Raw genomic sequence first — 17,168 nt, forward strand, 5'->3', positions numbered from 1 at the left:
TTCAAACCTCACAAATGATCTGGCTCTTCCAACGCACACGTAACAACAAATGCAAGAGACTAACAGTGTAACAACAGCAGGTTCCAACATACACAAAGGGAAAAGCAAGATTTTCTGATACAGCACAGCACGCACCAATCGGATCACACTTGACAGAGATTTGGAAGATGTAAAAACCTTTACATATTTGGGCAGCATCATTGATGAACACGGTGGATCTAATGCACATGTGAAGGCACGAATCGGCAAAGCAAGAGCAGCACATCTACAACTGAAGAACATCTGGAACTCAAAACAACTGTCTGTCAACCAACACCAAAGTCAGAATTTTCAATACAAATGTCAAGACACTTCTACTGTATGGGGCGGAAACCTGGAGAAATACGAAAGCCATCATCCAGAAGATACAAGTGTTTATTAACAGTTATTTACACAAAACACTCCGGATCCGTTGGCAGGACACTATCAGCGACAACCTACTGTGGGATAGAATAAACCAGATCCCAGTGGAGGAATAAATCAGGAAGAAGCGCTGTTAGTGGATAGGAAACAGATTGAGGAAAGCACCTAACTCCATCACAAGGAAAGCCCTCACATAGAATCTTCAAGGCCAAATAAGAAGAGGAAGACCAAAGCACACATCACGCCAAGTAATGGATAGAACAATTTGATTGAACTAGAAAGGAAGGCACAGAGGAGTGGGTTGGACAATGCTGTTCAACGTCCTATGCTCCGTTAGGGGTAACAGGCGTAAATAATTTCTATTTTTAAAAAGTTGATCTACTTTTGAAGGTCTAACATTGAAATCACTTTGTTTTTGGTGTAAACAAAGTACAGACACCTCGAAACCCGATGTTTGTAAATCGTTGTTCATATAGGTCTTTAATACATCTAAATCAATCTCATCGTTCAGTTCTATGATTGCACATTACTGAATTATTGAATTATAAGTTGTTGTACGGATTCCATACTGATTAATTACTAATAAATGTGCAACGTAATTATCAATCTTGTAATGAATAAAGAATAACTATACAAAAATATGTGTATAATGATAAATCATATTTGGAAAAAAAATATAAAAACTTTACAAACTAATTCATGCAGTGTTAAATTTTATTATCAACTAAACCAAATCGTGCTTGACGTTTAGATAATTTTTCAGCATCTGACATACTGTTGTTACTGGATAAAACTAGACCAAATTTTTGTGCACGAATAGACTTTGCTAATTCATCATTAATCTGTGTATTCACTGATGACAGAGGTTTACCGAATTTCTCCAAACGTTTAGCTTTACGCTCCAAATCGGTTAACTACAAAGTTTGACAACAAAAAAACTTCAAATTTCTGTGTTGGTAACATTATAACAATCGGGTGGTTCATCAAATTAAATGACATCAGACTCTTCCAATCACTATAAACCTACGCAATTCAAATTAAGAGTCACTACTTTAAGTGTGACTAACTTCTTTTTGTCTTATTTGGGACTAGCCAGTTAAGTGTGGTACATGCACACTTTTTTTAATGTTTACATTAAAACTCGGACCTAGCACTTTTTATTCCGAATGCCAACGCGATATCCACTGGGCTACTGAGACCATATGGCCACTAACATGTCCGACAGATATGGTGTTTATATCACTATTAGTAAGGGTTTTAATCATTCCGTTGCTAAAATTTAAGGCTGGATTTCTGACTAGTCCCAGGTGGTATAAGTGGATCCTGTACGAACTGCCTCAACTCTATAAAATTTGTATAATCTAGCCGGAGTGAAGCAATCTGTACGGGATGCATATATGCAACAAAGACTGATTAAAAATGCAGTCCTAAATATCAACAACAGGATTATTCAGACCCTTACTAATCATGATGTAAAAATCTCAACTGTTTATGCACTTGTGACCAATATTATGGATTGGTATCAGTTAGTTTGGAAATAATACTTGATTGCGAGTAATCATTTTTGAAAGTTTCGAAACTATACTCGCTGTTTTTCAATTCATCCTTCAGTTGATAAATAAGTGATGAAAATTAACTTGGAATTTCATGATTTCCACGAGAAATTCAACGATCCAAGCAGAAAAAGAAATCGAACAGAGAGAAACGAGTATGTGACTTGAACAGCGCATTCAGTGTTGACTGGTTAATTTATAGGAATCAGTCAGTTAGTCATAAGCGACGTAGAATCTGACACATGAGTGTCTCTGTTTACATTGACAATGTGCAAGTCAGTCTAATTACTAGAACAAATGCCAGAGTATTAGAAGTGTTCTAGAAGAAGGCAAAGAGTAAATGCATATAACCTAATGAGACCGACTCTGAGCCGTGTCACATAACACCCACAGCCAGGCAATCTGGATCTAACATGGGTCAAAATAACAATCAATGACTTCAATGATTGATCCCATGTCTTAATTTGTCCGCCTTTAAAATTTTTCCAACCTACTGCAACTTCACCAAACACTGTGTCGAGATAGTGGTTGGGCATGCATAACACATGTTCCAGACATCTTAGTCGATGAAAGCTCACTCCCGCATTAAACGATTTGCCATTTCTACCTAATGACCCGGGTCTAACCTCACTATTGTCCACTCAGTGTAGAAGGAATATCCAGCCTATTTTAAAAGTTTTTAGCAATAAGCCAAGGAGGTGATAATTCCTAATATTCAATAAATAAAATTTGCTTTCCTTTCAACCACAATACTCTACACCAATGATTTTGTAGTTAGAATAAATCCTTGTAGTAAACGTAGACATATAATTGTTTTAGATATATAGCCGATCAATCACAGACGGAGCCTTTGACCTAAAAGTCTGATCAACAAGGCAGTGGAGCATCGTAAGGAGATGCAGTCTCATGGTAGCCGGTTACCAACAATAGGTTCATAAACCATGTGCACCATTGGTTTGAAATCCAGGTTTTTTAACTCCCTTAGGTGAATCCCGAAAATATCCACCACCCCAGTGAGAGCGCTGCACATTCGCTTTTCGCCCTGTCAACTTCGTAAACAACACATGTGGTGAGAGAAGGCAATGAGTAGGAATTCCCTTGGAGTGACTGTATACGCGTGGCCATGTGACAGCATTTCGAGAGGGAAAGCTAACTCTTCTCACTCTTGACCGTACAAGGGTAATTATTCATTATGATTTTCTGTTCAGTGACAATTATTTAGTTTGGTAAAAAATTTTAGTTAATAATCACCTAATCAATAGATAAATGAATGAATTCCCCTACTACTATATAAACTTAACTTCACATTGTAATAAGTGAATAAGGAGAAAGAGGAAGTAATTAATCGATATTGAAGTTGGAATCATGAAGTAATAATTCAATAGACGAATCTATCATTGACATAAAATTCAATAGAATCAATTCATTTTTAATATTATAATACATATATTATAGATGTTGGAGTGATCCAGAAAATTTCTGTCAAAAGACAAGCAAGGATCAGGAAACACTAAGAAGCGTTTCATTCAATCAGCGTTCACTTAAAGTTTTAGCCAGAAATATCAAGGAAGTGAAACGTCACATGTGGAGGTTCTGATTGGCTGATTGCTATACTGCGAATATGTTTAGTAGCATTTCAGAATCTTCTAGCAACCCGAGGACATTTAAAATATTATAAAAACCCTATATTTCCTGTATTGAAATGAACCTTGGAGTAAAGTGCTTCTCGCGTATTTTGCGCCTTCTCTCTCTCTCTCTCTCTCGTGTTCAAGTCGCTGTATAGTTCTAGCTTGGGGGTTACGAAAACAGCTTAAGAACCGAATATAGAGTTCAATTTGCAAAACTTATCAATAGAATAGATTCATTAATACACTAACCTTTTCTAATGTTTTACTAGTAGTAACACCAAATCGTTCAGCACGTTTTTTTAATTTTTCTAATTCATCCAATTTTAAAGCATCATTTGAACATACAGTATTTACAGTATTACTAATTGGTAAACCGAATCGTTTAGCACGAGCAATTGTTTTTTCATCATCGGACATAAAACGTTTAGTACGAGATATTAGACGCTGTAAAAACAAACAAAGCAACAAAAAAAATAGACAATCAATATAAAATAATTATCAGAAGGGGGTTTTGTGGAGATTTTTAGAAATTTCACTAATTGAAATCAAATGAGTCAATTGAAGCTAGACCACCATGGAAAACCTGGAAGTACTGGACGGCTGTTTCGCCCGTTTCGACTCATGATTTCAATCAGTGAAATACACAATAAACAAATTTTCTTAGAGAATAGAAAGTGATATAAATTTTCATTGGAAATAATAATTATGCACAACATCAAGTCAGTTTAAAAAAAATTAAAACACAAATTCTATAAAAAAAACTCATGATGGGACAGCTATATCGAGGCAATCCACACAGCAGTCAGTCAGAACGTACAACTTCGTACATACGTACATTAGTTCGAGTTGCCACACCACATTAGCACAGAGATGCAGTTGTCGATTCAAACCACATAGTGGTAGAGGTAATAAAAACATAAGCAGTAATCGGAAAGATTAGGGTTTGAAGGTGTTATTCAAAGAGTATAATCCAGTGAAATAAATTTGGAAAGAGAAGAAAATCAATGGACATGAAGAATTCAGAAGATTAGAATTTGGGAGAACACAAAGAGTGAATGCACCTGCGCCATTGCAAACGATTTTGAGCTATGTCATTCAAGGTCTCTAACCATCGGTTGCTATCATCTCGCGGACCCCAATCAGGTAGTCTACACCTACCAATATGTTTCAGTCTACTTGTCAATGACTTCATGGATTTGTGCCATGTTTTGGTCTGGCCGACCCTACCTTTCTTCCAACCTACTCCTACACCATAAAGCATCGTAAGTCGAGGCAGTCAGTGGTTGGGCATACGTAACACGTGTCTCAGCCATCTCAACTGATGAAGTTTCACCACTTCATCAATGGATTTGCCATCCTTACCTAGTACCCGTTTCCTAACAACTGCGTTACCTACTCGATGGTTTCGGGATATACGAGCAATGTTTCGAAGACACCTATGATTGAATACTAGTAACCTACGAACATCCTTTACTCTTACCAGCCATGTTTCACTGCCATAAAGTAGGACGGAACGAACTGCTGCTCAGTAAACACGTCCTTTGGTTGATAGACGGATATCTCGCCTACGCCATAAATGACGCAAGTTGGTAAAAGCTAGTCGAGCCTTCTGTATCCGTGCTGAGATTTCGTCACAGACCAGACCACAAGGGCTCATGAGACTTCCAAGATAAGTGAAGCGGTCGAAATACAACAACTGCTGTATAAACAAACAAGAAAATGATTATTATTACTGAAGTGATTAATCAGTGGAATGTCGCAGTTCTACAGAAGGTCAATCAAGGTCCAAACATAGTTCAGTAGTAACCGGCTTCGACTGTAACATTTGGAGGGTCAATTCTTGAAAAATTGAAGATATACCTTGTTGGTTAATGAATGTTAATACTAACACGAAACTTAGCTCGAATAAGAGTTCCTGTCAATTAATCCAAGTTTAACCAATGAATGTCAAAACATTCTCTATCTTTAAGATATCTCCATCTCAGTGTACGTATTGTGTATCACAGTTAGTATTAAAATATGCAGTAATGAAAGTGATTTTGTGTGGAAAGAACAATATCATACTGATAAAGTTCAATGGAGTGGGAGTATGATGGTTGAAACACTGGACTTTCAAGTAGCAGATCGCTTTGCCTACTACGGTTTGGTCAACCGAGTATCATAGTATTAGTAAAACTAATCCTTACCATAATGAATATAGCTTGAGATCATGCGCATAAACTTATATACATGATATATGTGTATCACTAAATCGGTTAAAATTTTACCTCAGAATCCGATAAATTTTTTATTTCTTCTTTAGCATTATCATGTGAATCATCAGTTGTATGTGCAATTTTCAGAACTTTCTCACCACCAGTCATTGAATCTTTTTCAGGTGTCAGTTCACTGGCTGGACGTTTACGTCCGACAGTTTTATTTGCAGTTACAGCTGGGAAGTTAAGGCCATTTGGAGATTCATTACTATTGCTACAATCCATTGCTGTTGTCGTAGAGAGTGATATATTCACATGGTTAGAATCACCATCTTCATCATCTCCAAGCAGTTCTGCTTCATCGCCAGGTTGTAACAGTACAAATTTATTTCCTGAAAAAAAAAACAGATAGAGTACTTACAACTATTCCAAAAAACACTTGATAAAAAACACACCAAGTGTTCATGTTTCAGTCAATCGTAAACAATATAGTCTGACACCCAATAATAAATGTGTACGGTGGAGAAGATGAGTAGTGCAGGTGGATGATTTCGGTGAAGTTTTGTTCTCTGAGCTGGATAGTTTGGTCGTGGAGCTTTCGTCATTCTTCCGAACGATTTCTCTATGAGTGTCTTCGCCAGCATGTTCTACCAACAAGTGTAAAATATAGACCTCCAATCAACCGCCCATTAGGATGGAAAATAGCTGAGCAAAGTGGAAGAAAAATGGTACATCTAGTGATAACGAATGCACACTACAGGATCCGCAAATACCAACACGTCATAGAGGACCAAAAGATGAAGCTACAAAGGACACTCACGTCAGAACATTTGGAAATCTTGACAACAGCCATCGAGATATCATGCAAACGACACAGAGAACAAAGAAGAAACACCTTAAAGAAAAAACTAATCGAGATCTCAAAACCACCCATGGAAGAAAACACAAACAACTGCGTGATCAATTTGTCAAAACAACCACTAACAAATACGGAAGAACACCTACTTCAAAAAGGATTAAACTGCAATACAAGCGACGCCTTGAAGCTGGAATTCTTTGCAGCACTAGAGTCATCACTCAAAACTTCCGGAATCAGTGAAGAAACACAACAGGAAATAAGACAAACTATAGGACCGCTAACTCAACAGGTGAAGGAAAACAACCAACTGACTCCACAAGAACAAAAGGCTTTGAAGGAACTCAGAAATAGAAAGGATATTGTCATAATATCAGCGGAAAAAGGACGCACCACAGTAGTCATGGACAAAGAAGAATACGTCAAAAAAAGCCGAAGAACTACTTGAAGATAAGAGCACATACAAACTGATGGATACAAATCCCGTCAAAAAATTAGACAACCAGATCTCAAAGACTTTAAACAAGCTAGTCAAAGCAGGAGAAATAACAAAACAAGACCAATGGAGAATGAAATGCAATGGACCAGTACTCCCTCGATTCTACGGCAGACCCAAAATACACAAACCAAACATCCCACTACGTCCAATTGTAGCACTCCCCGGAACGCCAACGTACAATCTGTCAAAAGAAATTTCACGAATACTGAGACGTTTAGTAGATTCAGCCAACCATTCCATCAAATCCCCCACACAATTCCTGGACCAAATTAAGGACATTCAAATCAACAACGACGAACTGATGATAACCTTCGACCTAACATCACTATTCACCTCAATTGAACCAAAATTAGCAAAAGAAACTATATCCCCGCTGCTCAACAACGACACAAATCTCACTAAATACACGAAGCTTCAAATTCAAAGTCTACTGGAACTCATCGATTTATGCCTAAAAACATATTTTCAACTCAACAACAAAATCTACGAACAAACGAAAGGGACACCAATGGGATCACCAATATCAGAACTGATCGCAGAGGCAGTGATGCAAAGACTAGAAGCCGCGATACTACCAGTGATCAAGCCAAAAATTTGGATTTGCTATGTAGACGACACTTTCGTCATCGTCAAAAAGAATGAGCTGGAAAACACTTACAAACTGATCAACAACGTTTTCGATTACATCAAGTTCACGATGGAACAGGAGTCGAACAACAAACTATCATTCTTGGATATATTGATCACTAGAACCGACGCAGGAAAACTGGAAACTCAAGTATATAGGAAACCGACTCATACAGATCAAATCCTCAACTACAACAGCAACAACCCACGAGCTCACAAAATCAACTGCGTACACACTTTGTTCAAGAGGGCGAGGACACACTGCAGCACACTAGCAGCACGAAAAAATGAAGAGAAATACCTGAAGAACGTATTTCAAAAGAACGGTTACCCAATCAACTTCATCAAAAAATACCAACCGCACGCAGCACCCGAACCCAAGTCAAGCAGAGAAATCAACAAAAGGATCACCCTACCATACATACAAGGAATATCAGAAACCGCAACGAGACTGCTGAAAACCTTCGGGATAATGTGTGGCACACAAACCGACAAAATCACTACAATCAATCCTATGCAAACCAAAGGATGAAATAACAAAGGAAAACAAATCAAACATCATCTACAAAATAAATTGTGTCAACTGCGAAAAACACTAGATCGGACAAAGACGCCCCCTTCACCTTCGCCTACATGAACATCAATTAGCAGTCAAACGCCATGATATCTCCTCACTTATATCAATACACGTGGATAACTGCGGACACTCATTCGATTGGAAAAATGTGGAAATCTTAGACAGAGGAAACTCCAAAAACACCAGAGAATTTTTAGAAGCCTGGCACTCAGGTCAATCAGCAATCAACAAGCATATTGAAATCAATCCAATTTACCAACCAATCAGGAAAATCATGCACAAATATAGGAACAAAAATCAAACCAATGGGAGACACAACCAAAACAAAGAAGTAAACAATGACAAATTTAACGTCAATAAGAACCAATCAACATCGAGGTGCACAGAACAAGCTGTGAAACACATATGGAGAAATTCGAACATTTCACTTCTATCTGAAGTTTGTGCTGATGGTGTCGTTCGGAAGAACGACGAAAGCTCCACGACCAAACCATCCAGCTCAGAGAACAAAACTCCACCAAAATATATGTGTACTCATGTTAGTCAATTAAGTTAGTTACTAATTATAGTATTAAGGTATTGAACTTGGAGCCATACATTTTTGTTTAGATGGCTTGTGATGCTACACTACTGAACTGAAGTAGGTGTAGAGTTTTGAATCCGTGACTTATCTGTAGCGTATTTAGGAAAACCTGTTACTTAGAAAATCACAGAAGTATATGACAACGTAGGTGTGTGTTATGTTAAGTATACTTGAATACGTGTTATATACAATAATGGACAAATTTTCAAGGTAACTTTAATCGGGAAAGCAGAAATAAATAGATTATATAGTTTTTTTGGTTGAGGTCATGAATCAATTGATGTTAGACCACCGTTGGAAACCTGGAAGCACTGGACGGCCGTTTCGTCCTAGTATGGGACTCCTCAGCAGTGCGCATCCAACCAAAAAAAAAACTTAACAATCTCCACAACCCCCATACAGATTGTATAGTGCTAGTGCGTTAAAATACAGCTTACGTAGGATAGTATAAAAATATTTAGCTGAATATTTGGCAATTATTGTACATGCCAAGATTAGGCTTAGAACATACAGTGTGGCAAGCCCATTTCACTATTGTATCATTTATCTAGTCATTGTAACTCAGACTCAATCCACTATGTTAATTTCGGTGTGTATGATCGAATGAATGTCTGTACATTAACTCTTAAGCTATTTTCCTATTGGTTTCAATGTGCAGATAATCGATAATCTATCCATACCCGATTAACTCTCAAATATATATGGATTTTTAACAGACTCACACACTCTCTCTGTTTCATCGTGTGCTTGCTCACCGTACGCTTGTGGATTATTATTATTCATTAACAATAAACTATCTCTATAACTGGTGTTCAGGCTTTTTAATAATCTCGAGTAAATTCGCAATTCTACTAGGAGATTAAGCCTACCTAAAATACTCAGTTACGGGATATTATTATTTGGAGTCAGATATTGAGGACATTAACCTCAACAACAGCTAGAAAAAACAGATTAAGAGCGTTGGAAAAACAATTATTTTAAATTGCCTTTTTTTACAGAATCCCTCTTAAGTGAAAATCATTGGATTAAAGATGATAACTGACCTAGGAGTAGGTTGACAGGAAGCTAAGGACGTCCAAATAAAAAGCACGAGTTTATAAAGGCAATGACCAGTGGTTTAAGCGATGAAGAGGCGGGTGTAGACTTAGTGATTGAAATCTGGAGGATTATTCTAACCGCTGACTAGAGAGATTTACTGGTATGATATGAAACTGGTCTCAGTTGTGTAGGTGTAGTCAGCCAGTTGGTCACACGCAATATAAAATCTGGAACATATATGGATGGGTTTAAGTCTCTACATCACATCGCAGAGAGATGTATGTAGTAACAAAATCAGAAGTATTAGGAAACATTAGACACAGAAGATATGATTCGACAGAAAAATTATGGATAGGTGGAAGGAAAAGTCCTTGGGAATGATGTGGAAACTTAGGATCTAACGAGAGAGTAAGAATGAGTGCATTTTCGTTATTGCGAACGCTTTTAAACTACGTCAAACATTTCCAATCATTTGTCACAGCAATCACGTGGACTTCGACTAACGGGTCTGTACCTACCTACACAGCCGAGCTCAATAGTCAATGACCTCATGGACTAATGTTACGCATTGCATTGGTTACCCTTGCGTTTCCTTTAATCCTTTCATACATCAAACATCTCTTGTTGAGGTAGAAAGTGGTTGAATATGCATAATACATGTCCCATCTACCTCATATGACGAACATTAAACCACTCTATATCTTATTCCAAATATTGAGCATAGTTTTATTTTATACTGGTGTAATTTATTCTTTTTAAGTTACGTTTTTATTTTTATCGTTAGTTATCCGTCCTAATTAGTAGGACCTTTCATTTTTCGTTCCTCACTTCGGTAAATACCTCTTCCGTATTTCTGACTGTTATAATTTCTCTTATTACGACCCAGCTATTCCTATTGCTTAGTATTCTTGGGCACTAATTCACTTGACAAGCCCCCAAACCAGAACACGGTTGAGCAGGAGCGAAATTTATATTCCGAATAACAAGGGTAGATGGAAGTAGGAAGCACGATAAGAAAAACGTTAGTACATTCATAGTTTTTATATGAGATTCTAGAGTCTATTCCAAGTGTCCACTAGCGCTGGTTAGATAAGAACTAGCCGAACAACGTGCACCAACACAATCCTGCACGGAACGCGATTTAATCCAATATATATTCCGCTAACGCTGATCTTAAATTGTAGAAACTTTAACCATTCTAGAGTCAGTAACTGTGAATGTACGTCTCCTTGTGCGCTATTAGTCACCAATTAATCAGAAGAACTAGTATCGATTGGATTAAGTCTTTGTAGTCGATCACTAAGTGCCAATTTCGAACTCCACTTTACCTACTTCGATTTGAGCAATTATTATTTATTTATTTTAACACATAGATATTGGTACAAGGAGGTACCAAATACATATGCGCCACACAGATCTCATTTGATCTGTCTGAGGACTGTGATATTGCCCGGGTGCCCAAACCGAATCAGGTGGTTGCCTTAAAGGGCCACACCTGGAGCCTTCGACCTAAATGTCTGATCCACAAGGTAGTGGAGCAACGTGAGATGTAGTCCCGTGGTAGCCGGTGACCAACGATTGGTTCATATGCCATTTGTTCCTTCGGGATCCCCGAGCCCATGTGCACCATTGGTTTGAAATGAGGGTTTTCCAACTCCCCTAGGTGGACTCTCCGTGTCCACCAACCTGGTTAAAGCGCCGGACATTCTCTTTTTGTCCTCTCAATTTCGTAAACACCCCTGCCACGAGAAGGCAGTGAGTAGGACTTCCCTGGCAGAGGCTATATACGCGTGGCCATGTAAGAGCATTTCGAGAGGGAGAGCGGACTCTTCAGACTCTCGGCCATACCAGAACATTTGGGGGCTGAGCAATTAAGTAATATCATTAGCCCGCACACCTGTACTGTAGCTCATAACCAGGCACCTAGTGAATGAGTTTGTTCACCTCGTTTTCATACCAACTTATTCCATAGGTTTGTACTACTACAAATGACACGTCTTGCTAGAACAATTCTCGAATTTTTCTAGATCAATCTACATACGATGCAGCATTGGACGCAAAGTGAGATGGCGAAAATAAGTCATTTGAGTTTGCCTGCAGATATCCTGCCAGGATATCAAAACTACTATAGATACACGACATCAAGTAAAAAATCTGTGACAACTGAGGTTGTATGAAGACACAGAATATGAACTAAATATACACACATAAGAAATGAATATGATAAATTTACCGTGCATTTCCGTAATACGTGAGATGAGTTCGACTTTTGTTCCTGTAGATGGAAGTTTGTTTTCTTTACATATTTTTTTCAGGTCGCTTAACTAAATTATTAATTGGAATAAGTTTACACAAACTGCATTTATACCTTCAATTTGTGCAAATCTTCAACATTTGGTAAAGACTCTGACATTGTACAAGAAGAGATAAGGATCTCTCAAACAGGACTGAAAACCTTTTGAAAGAAGAAAAACGTGAATTGAAGCAATATAGTGGACCAATCCTGTTGAAAACAGAATATAATTTATGGACGACTTTTGAGAAATGCTTGAGTGACCCTGAGGATAATCTGCTACCTACAGAGGTCAAAAAGGGCTACGTACCATTGTAAGGAAACAGGACTAGGATTCAATTAGATCAAATGGGGTCAGTAATTAGTTAGGGTTTTCATTACGAACTGACATCGGTTATAATGACAAAATACTATTTAACAATATAGATTATTGAACCTTGAGCCGAAATCCAAGACTCGATATCTCAAATTACATTGGTTCGTCTATAAATTATAGTATTGAAAAAATGTAGTCCAGAAGAACAACACAGTAGCGACTTTTATCCTAACATATTATATGCTTTCGTGCAACAGCTTCCGCTATGCCCACATAACCACTCACTGTTAAACCTCGTACTTACTCACAAGTTAATTAATGTTAAACAGTAGACTATTTCACTTTGCCGTTACGGTAAATACACTTCGAACTGCAATATGATAGAATGCATATTATTTGCACAATTTACTATAATTTGAATAAATATCTTGGTGAGGCTATGTTTTATGGACGGCTTTTGAGCGGTGTTAAAGTGGCCTTGAAAATGAGTTATAAACCTGTAGGGAGAGTTTACAGTATGAAAAATAAGGATTATGATTTACAATTGATGGTTAGGGTTAGAAATTAGATAGTTTTAATCACGAATTGATACTAGCTAAAATGACGAAACGCTATTTGGCCACATGGATGATAGAATTACGCACAAAAATACAAGACCTGTTGTTTTAAATCTGATTGGTTCGTCCATAAATTAGTTTCGCCAACACTTTATCTAGAAAATGAAAATTAACAAGAGGAAAATGAAAGACAGAGCACGTAATTTCCCTTTAAGCAAGAGTACGCTCCTGTTAGACGAGACTCCACCTAAAGTTCAGACCGGAAAAGTGAGCTCGAAAAGTAATTTTAACCCTAATCAGCAAATATTACCTAGAAACAACCACTTGCACAGATGGCTGAATTTAAAGATTACTTGACAGATTAAGACGTGTAGACAGATTGGTTAAATCCAAACAATATTTCGTAGATCTCCTAACTAGTGTAAACTTTATATAGTACTAAACACGAGTGCCATTTTACACAGCCTTAAAACAAGGTCAGTCAGTCAGTCAGTAGACTTGAAAACTACTGGAGTACTTATAAATGTTTGGAATTAAAAATGATAAACGGCGATGTGCATGAACATCTGTAAAAAAGGGTTACCATTTACAGGCAATAGGACGCACTAGGACGGTTAGTCACACCCACCTTAATGTAACGCCAACGATATCTAGGCGCTTTTGCCTTAAAGTTCAATCCCCAATATATAACAGGAGTTAATATCTTTGTCATGAAATCGCACATACCGATCGATTTCTTTAAGCTATTTCCTTGTTATCATGGTGCAGTTAAGACGTTTGGTTTTGCTTAACAAGAGGTATCTAGCCACTCGACTGCACTAATTGCAGTCATTCATTAAGAATGCTATTCCATGTGTCGTTATCGACAGTGTATCCCATGAGAGCGGGACGTATGAATTAGTTAGTTGCCGCTTGAAATGCAATGGACAAAAGCTTCTGATTGGTTTGGTCTACCGCAGTCCAAGCTCTGAGGTAAATGGGGTCTTGCTAAACAGTCTGAATACTTGGTCACAAAGTGGTAGATGTCTAATCCTAGGAGACTTTAACGTACCCATTGTAGACTGGAGAAATCTGAGAACTGAGTTGTCAGATAATTTCTTTAAGTAGGAACCATCTGATGCGGTTATCACATGTGCCCTGGTGCAGCATATGAAAGAAGCGATTAGGTACGACCCGGACTCTGAATCATCCTCATTAGATATTATATTGACCCATTACGAACCTCCATTACATGCCACGTCTAGGTAAAAGTGATCATGCGGTTCTCACCTTTGGCCTCCATATAATTGTCAATCACAAGCACGCGTCGGATCAATCCAAACCTAACGTCTGGAAAGCAAATATACAAGATATTATACACTCAGCATCGTTAGTAGATTGGACAATAGAACCAAAGTTCCCAATTTAAAGGACTTAGGACGTATTTCGAAATTTATACTCAAACGTTACTGAACTATACCAAGAGGGCCGAGAACCCCTCCACTACGGTTCAGTAGTTAGGTTTGTACCCTTCTCCGTAAGAGAAGAATGTGGGATAGATTCAGGTTACTGGGAACTGATGAGGCAAAATCTCAGTATCAAAAAGCTCGTAATACCCGTGCTTCAACCCTCCGTAGGTCTAGAGGGCCATACGGAGAGAAAATTGTCAAGAGATCCATAGAATGTCCTAAACGCTTGTATTCGTATATAAACCAAAAGACAAAAAGGAAAGGAAATGTTCCAGTACTATGGGGTGACAGTAATGCTTCATCGTTAGTGAAGGACGACTCTGGTAAAGCTCAAGTATTCTCAAACTACTTTAGCGATGCATATACCATAGAAAAGCTCTTCACGTCAGTCCATACAAATCTCCCATACACACGTTGGACAGCGTGGTCTGCTAAATAACCTTGACACAGACAAATTCACGGGGCCCAATGAACTGCACCCTAGGTCATTGGAGGAACTAGCCAACTTTGCAGCGGACACTATAACTATACGCTTTAATGTATCCGTAACCCAGGGTCGTTTACCAAAAGACTGGAAGAACGCCATAGTAAGTCCTGTCTTCAAAACAGGTACGAAATATAAACCTGAAAATTACCGACCTGTTAGCTTAACTAGTGTGGTTGTTAAAATCTTGGAAAAAATTATTCGGAAGGAGTTGTCTTAGTATCTCGATGAACACCGGATCCTTTCGGAGAAGCATGGTTTTAGAATAGGTTTTCCTGTCTCAATAACTTATTGTAGGCTCTTGAAAACTGGTGCACTCTTAAGGACCAAAAGTTACCTGTAGACGTAGCCTTCATTAGCTTCAGCAAAGCTTTTGACAAAGTTCTGTATAACCGACCGTTTTATAAGTTAAGGCAATCTATTGATGTGGATAAAAGACTTCCTAGTTGGGCGCCAACAAAGAGTATGGGTGAACTTGTAACAGCTTAGGTTGGTTGGTTAAGAGTTCACCTCAAACAACTAATCATATGTCAAAACAGTATAGTCCAAGTATTCATTCACTTCCTTATTTTGTATAGGCGTTATGTTTCCTATTATCTTATATTGAATGTTGAGAGGCTTTGTGTGTCTAAACAAATAATTCCACGCTTCACTGTAACTGAGCGAAATTCTAAATAAAAACCTATTCATTACTTGTCTGGTTTCTTTCATCAATAGCACGAGGGTTAAGTAAAGGCATGAAAAACACAAAGTACCTAGTGGAGTTCCCCAGGAAACAGTTTTGGGGTCAGTGTTATCCTTCCTGTATGTAAATGACCTTCCTCATCTATTATCATCATTGGTCTTGCTATATACTGACGATGTCAAGATATGGAGAGCGATACGAAGTAAGGGTGATAGCTTAGAACTCCAAAATTACCTGGATAAATTATCTGAATGGTCTCAAACCTGACAGTTGCCGATAAATACTTCCAAGTGTATTGTGATGCATATCGGTCATCAAGGTACAGATACATACACGACGAATAACACTGAGCTACCTGTCGTCCAGACATATAATGACTTAGGAGTCATCGTTAGCCAAGACTTAAAGACTACTGCACACTGCCGTGCAATAGCCGCCAAAGGTTTTAGAACGTTGTGGTCAATACGTAGGGCTTTTAGTCATGTCGACGCTAAGACGTTTTTGACTTTGTATACAGTGTTTGTACGTCCTAAACTTGAGTATTGCATACAAGCGGCTAGCTCCTGCTTAAAAAAGGACAAAGAGACTTTGGAGAAGGTTCAGAGAACAGCAACTAAGCTGGTTCCCAGAATAGTGAAGCTCCCGTATGGTGCTCAACTGGCCAAGCTGAACCTATTCCCGCTGTCTTATCAACGAACTAAAGACGACTTGACTACAATTTTAAGATGGCTTACTGTTCAATTTGCACATGATATGCCCTAATTTTTCTTGCCTTCCAAAACAGAGAATTTACGAGGACACTCCATGAAAGTTCACGAGCCCAGAACAAATTACTTGTCAGTTGACTATCGACTTTCACATCGAACCATCAACAGGTGGAATTCATTATCTCAGCACGTAGTTAGATCAACTAAGAGATCATCATTGGCAGTGTTGGGGTGATCCAGAAACCACTTGCAAAAGACAAGCAAGCATAAAGAAACACTGAGAAGTGTTTCTTTCAATCAGCGTTCATTTGGAGTCTTGGCCAGAAATATCAAGGTAGCGAAACGTCACATGCGGAAGCTCTGATTGGTTGGCTACTACAGTGCTACTATGTTTATTAGCGTTCCAGAATATTCTGGCGACCCAAGGACATTTAGATATATTATAAAATCCTATATTTTCTGTAACAAAAGGAGCCTCGGAGTAAAGTATTATCCCTCATACTTGCGTCTTCTCTCTGGTGTTCAAGTCGCTGTGCAGTTCTAGCTTTCGAGGTACCAGAATAGCATAAGAAACTAATATAGCGTTCAATCGATGAGACTTATCAGGCAGGACTAACACAGACCATCAAGCCTCCTGTTCTTTCCAAACTGAAACAGATATATGGATCTGCACATTTCTTAATTTGAGTGAATACGTTTATCTGAGGATAGCAGAGTCTC

General features: G+C 38.2%; 1 protein-coding gene across 1 annotated transcript; it reads right to left on the minus strand.

The window, feature by feature from the left end:
- Positions 1–1,036: 1,036 nt before the first annotated feature.
- Positions 1,037–13,793, minus strand: MS3_00009741 (uncharacterized protein). The gene is made up of 6 exons (XM_012939832.3): positions 13,110–13,793; positions 12,327–13,064; positions 12,192–12,282; positions 5,851–6,170; positions 3,833–4,027; positions 1,037–1,316 (listed from the first exon to the last, which is right to left on the minus strand). Exons 2-6 carry the CDS (start codon positions 12,369–12,371, stop codon positions 1,110–1,112), a joined length of 858 nt encoding a protein of 285 aa, XP_012795286.1. The 5' UTR covers positions 12,372–13,064; positions 13,110–13,793; the 3' UTR covers positions 1,037–1,109.
- Positions 13,794–17,168: the final 3,375 nt, after the last annotated feature.

The sequence above is a fragment of the Schistosoma haematobium genome, chromosome 7, assembly GCF_000699445.3.
Source record: "Schistosoma haematobium chromosome 7, whole genome shotgun sequence".
In the NCBI taxonomy this organism is placed as follows: Eukaryota; Metazoa; Platyhelminthes; class Trematoda; order Strigeidida; family Schistosomatidae; genus Schistosoma; species Schistosoma haematobium.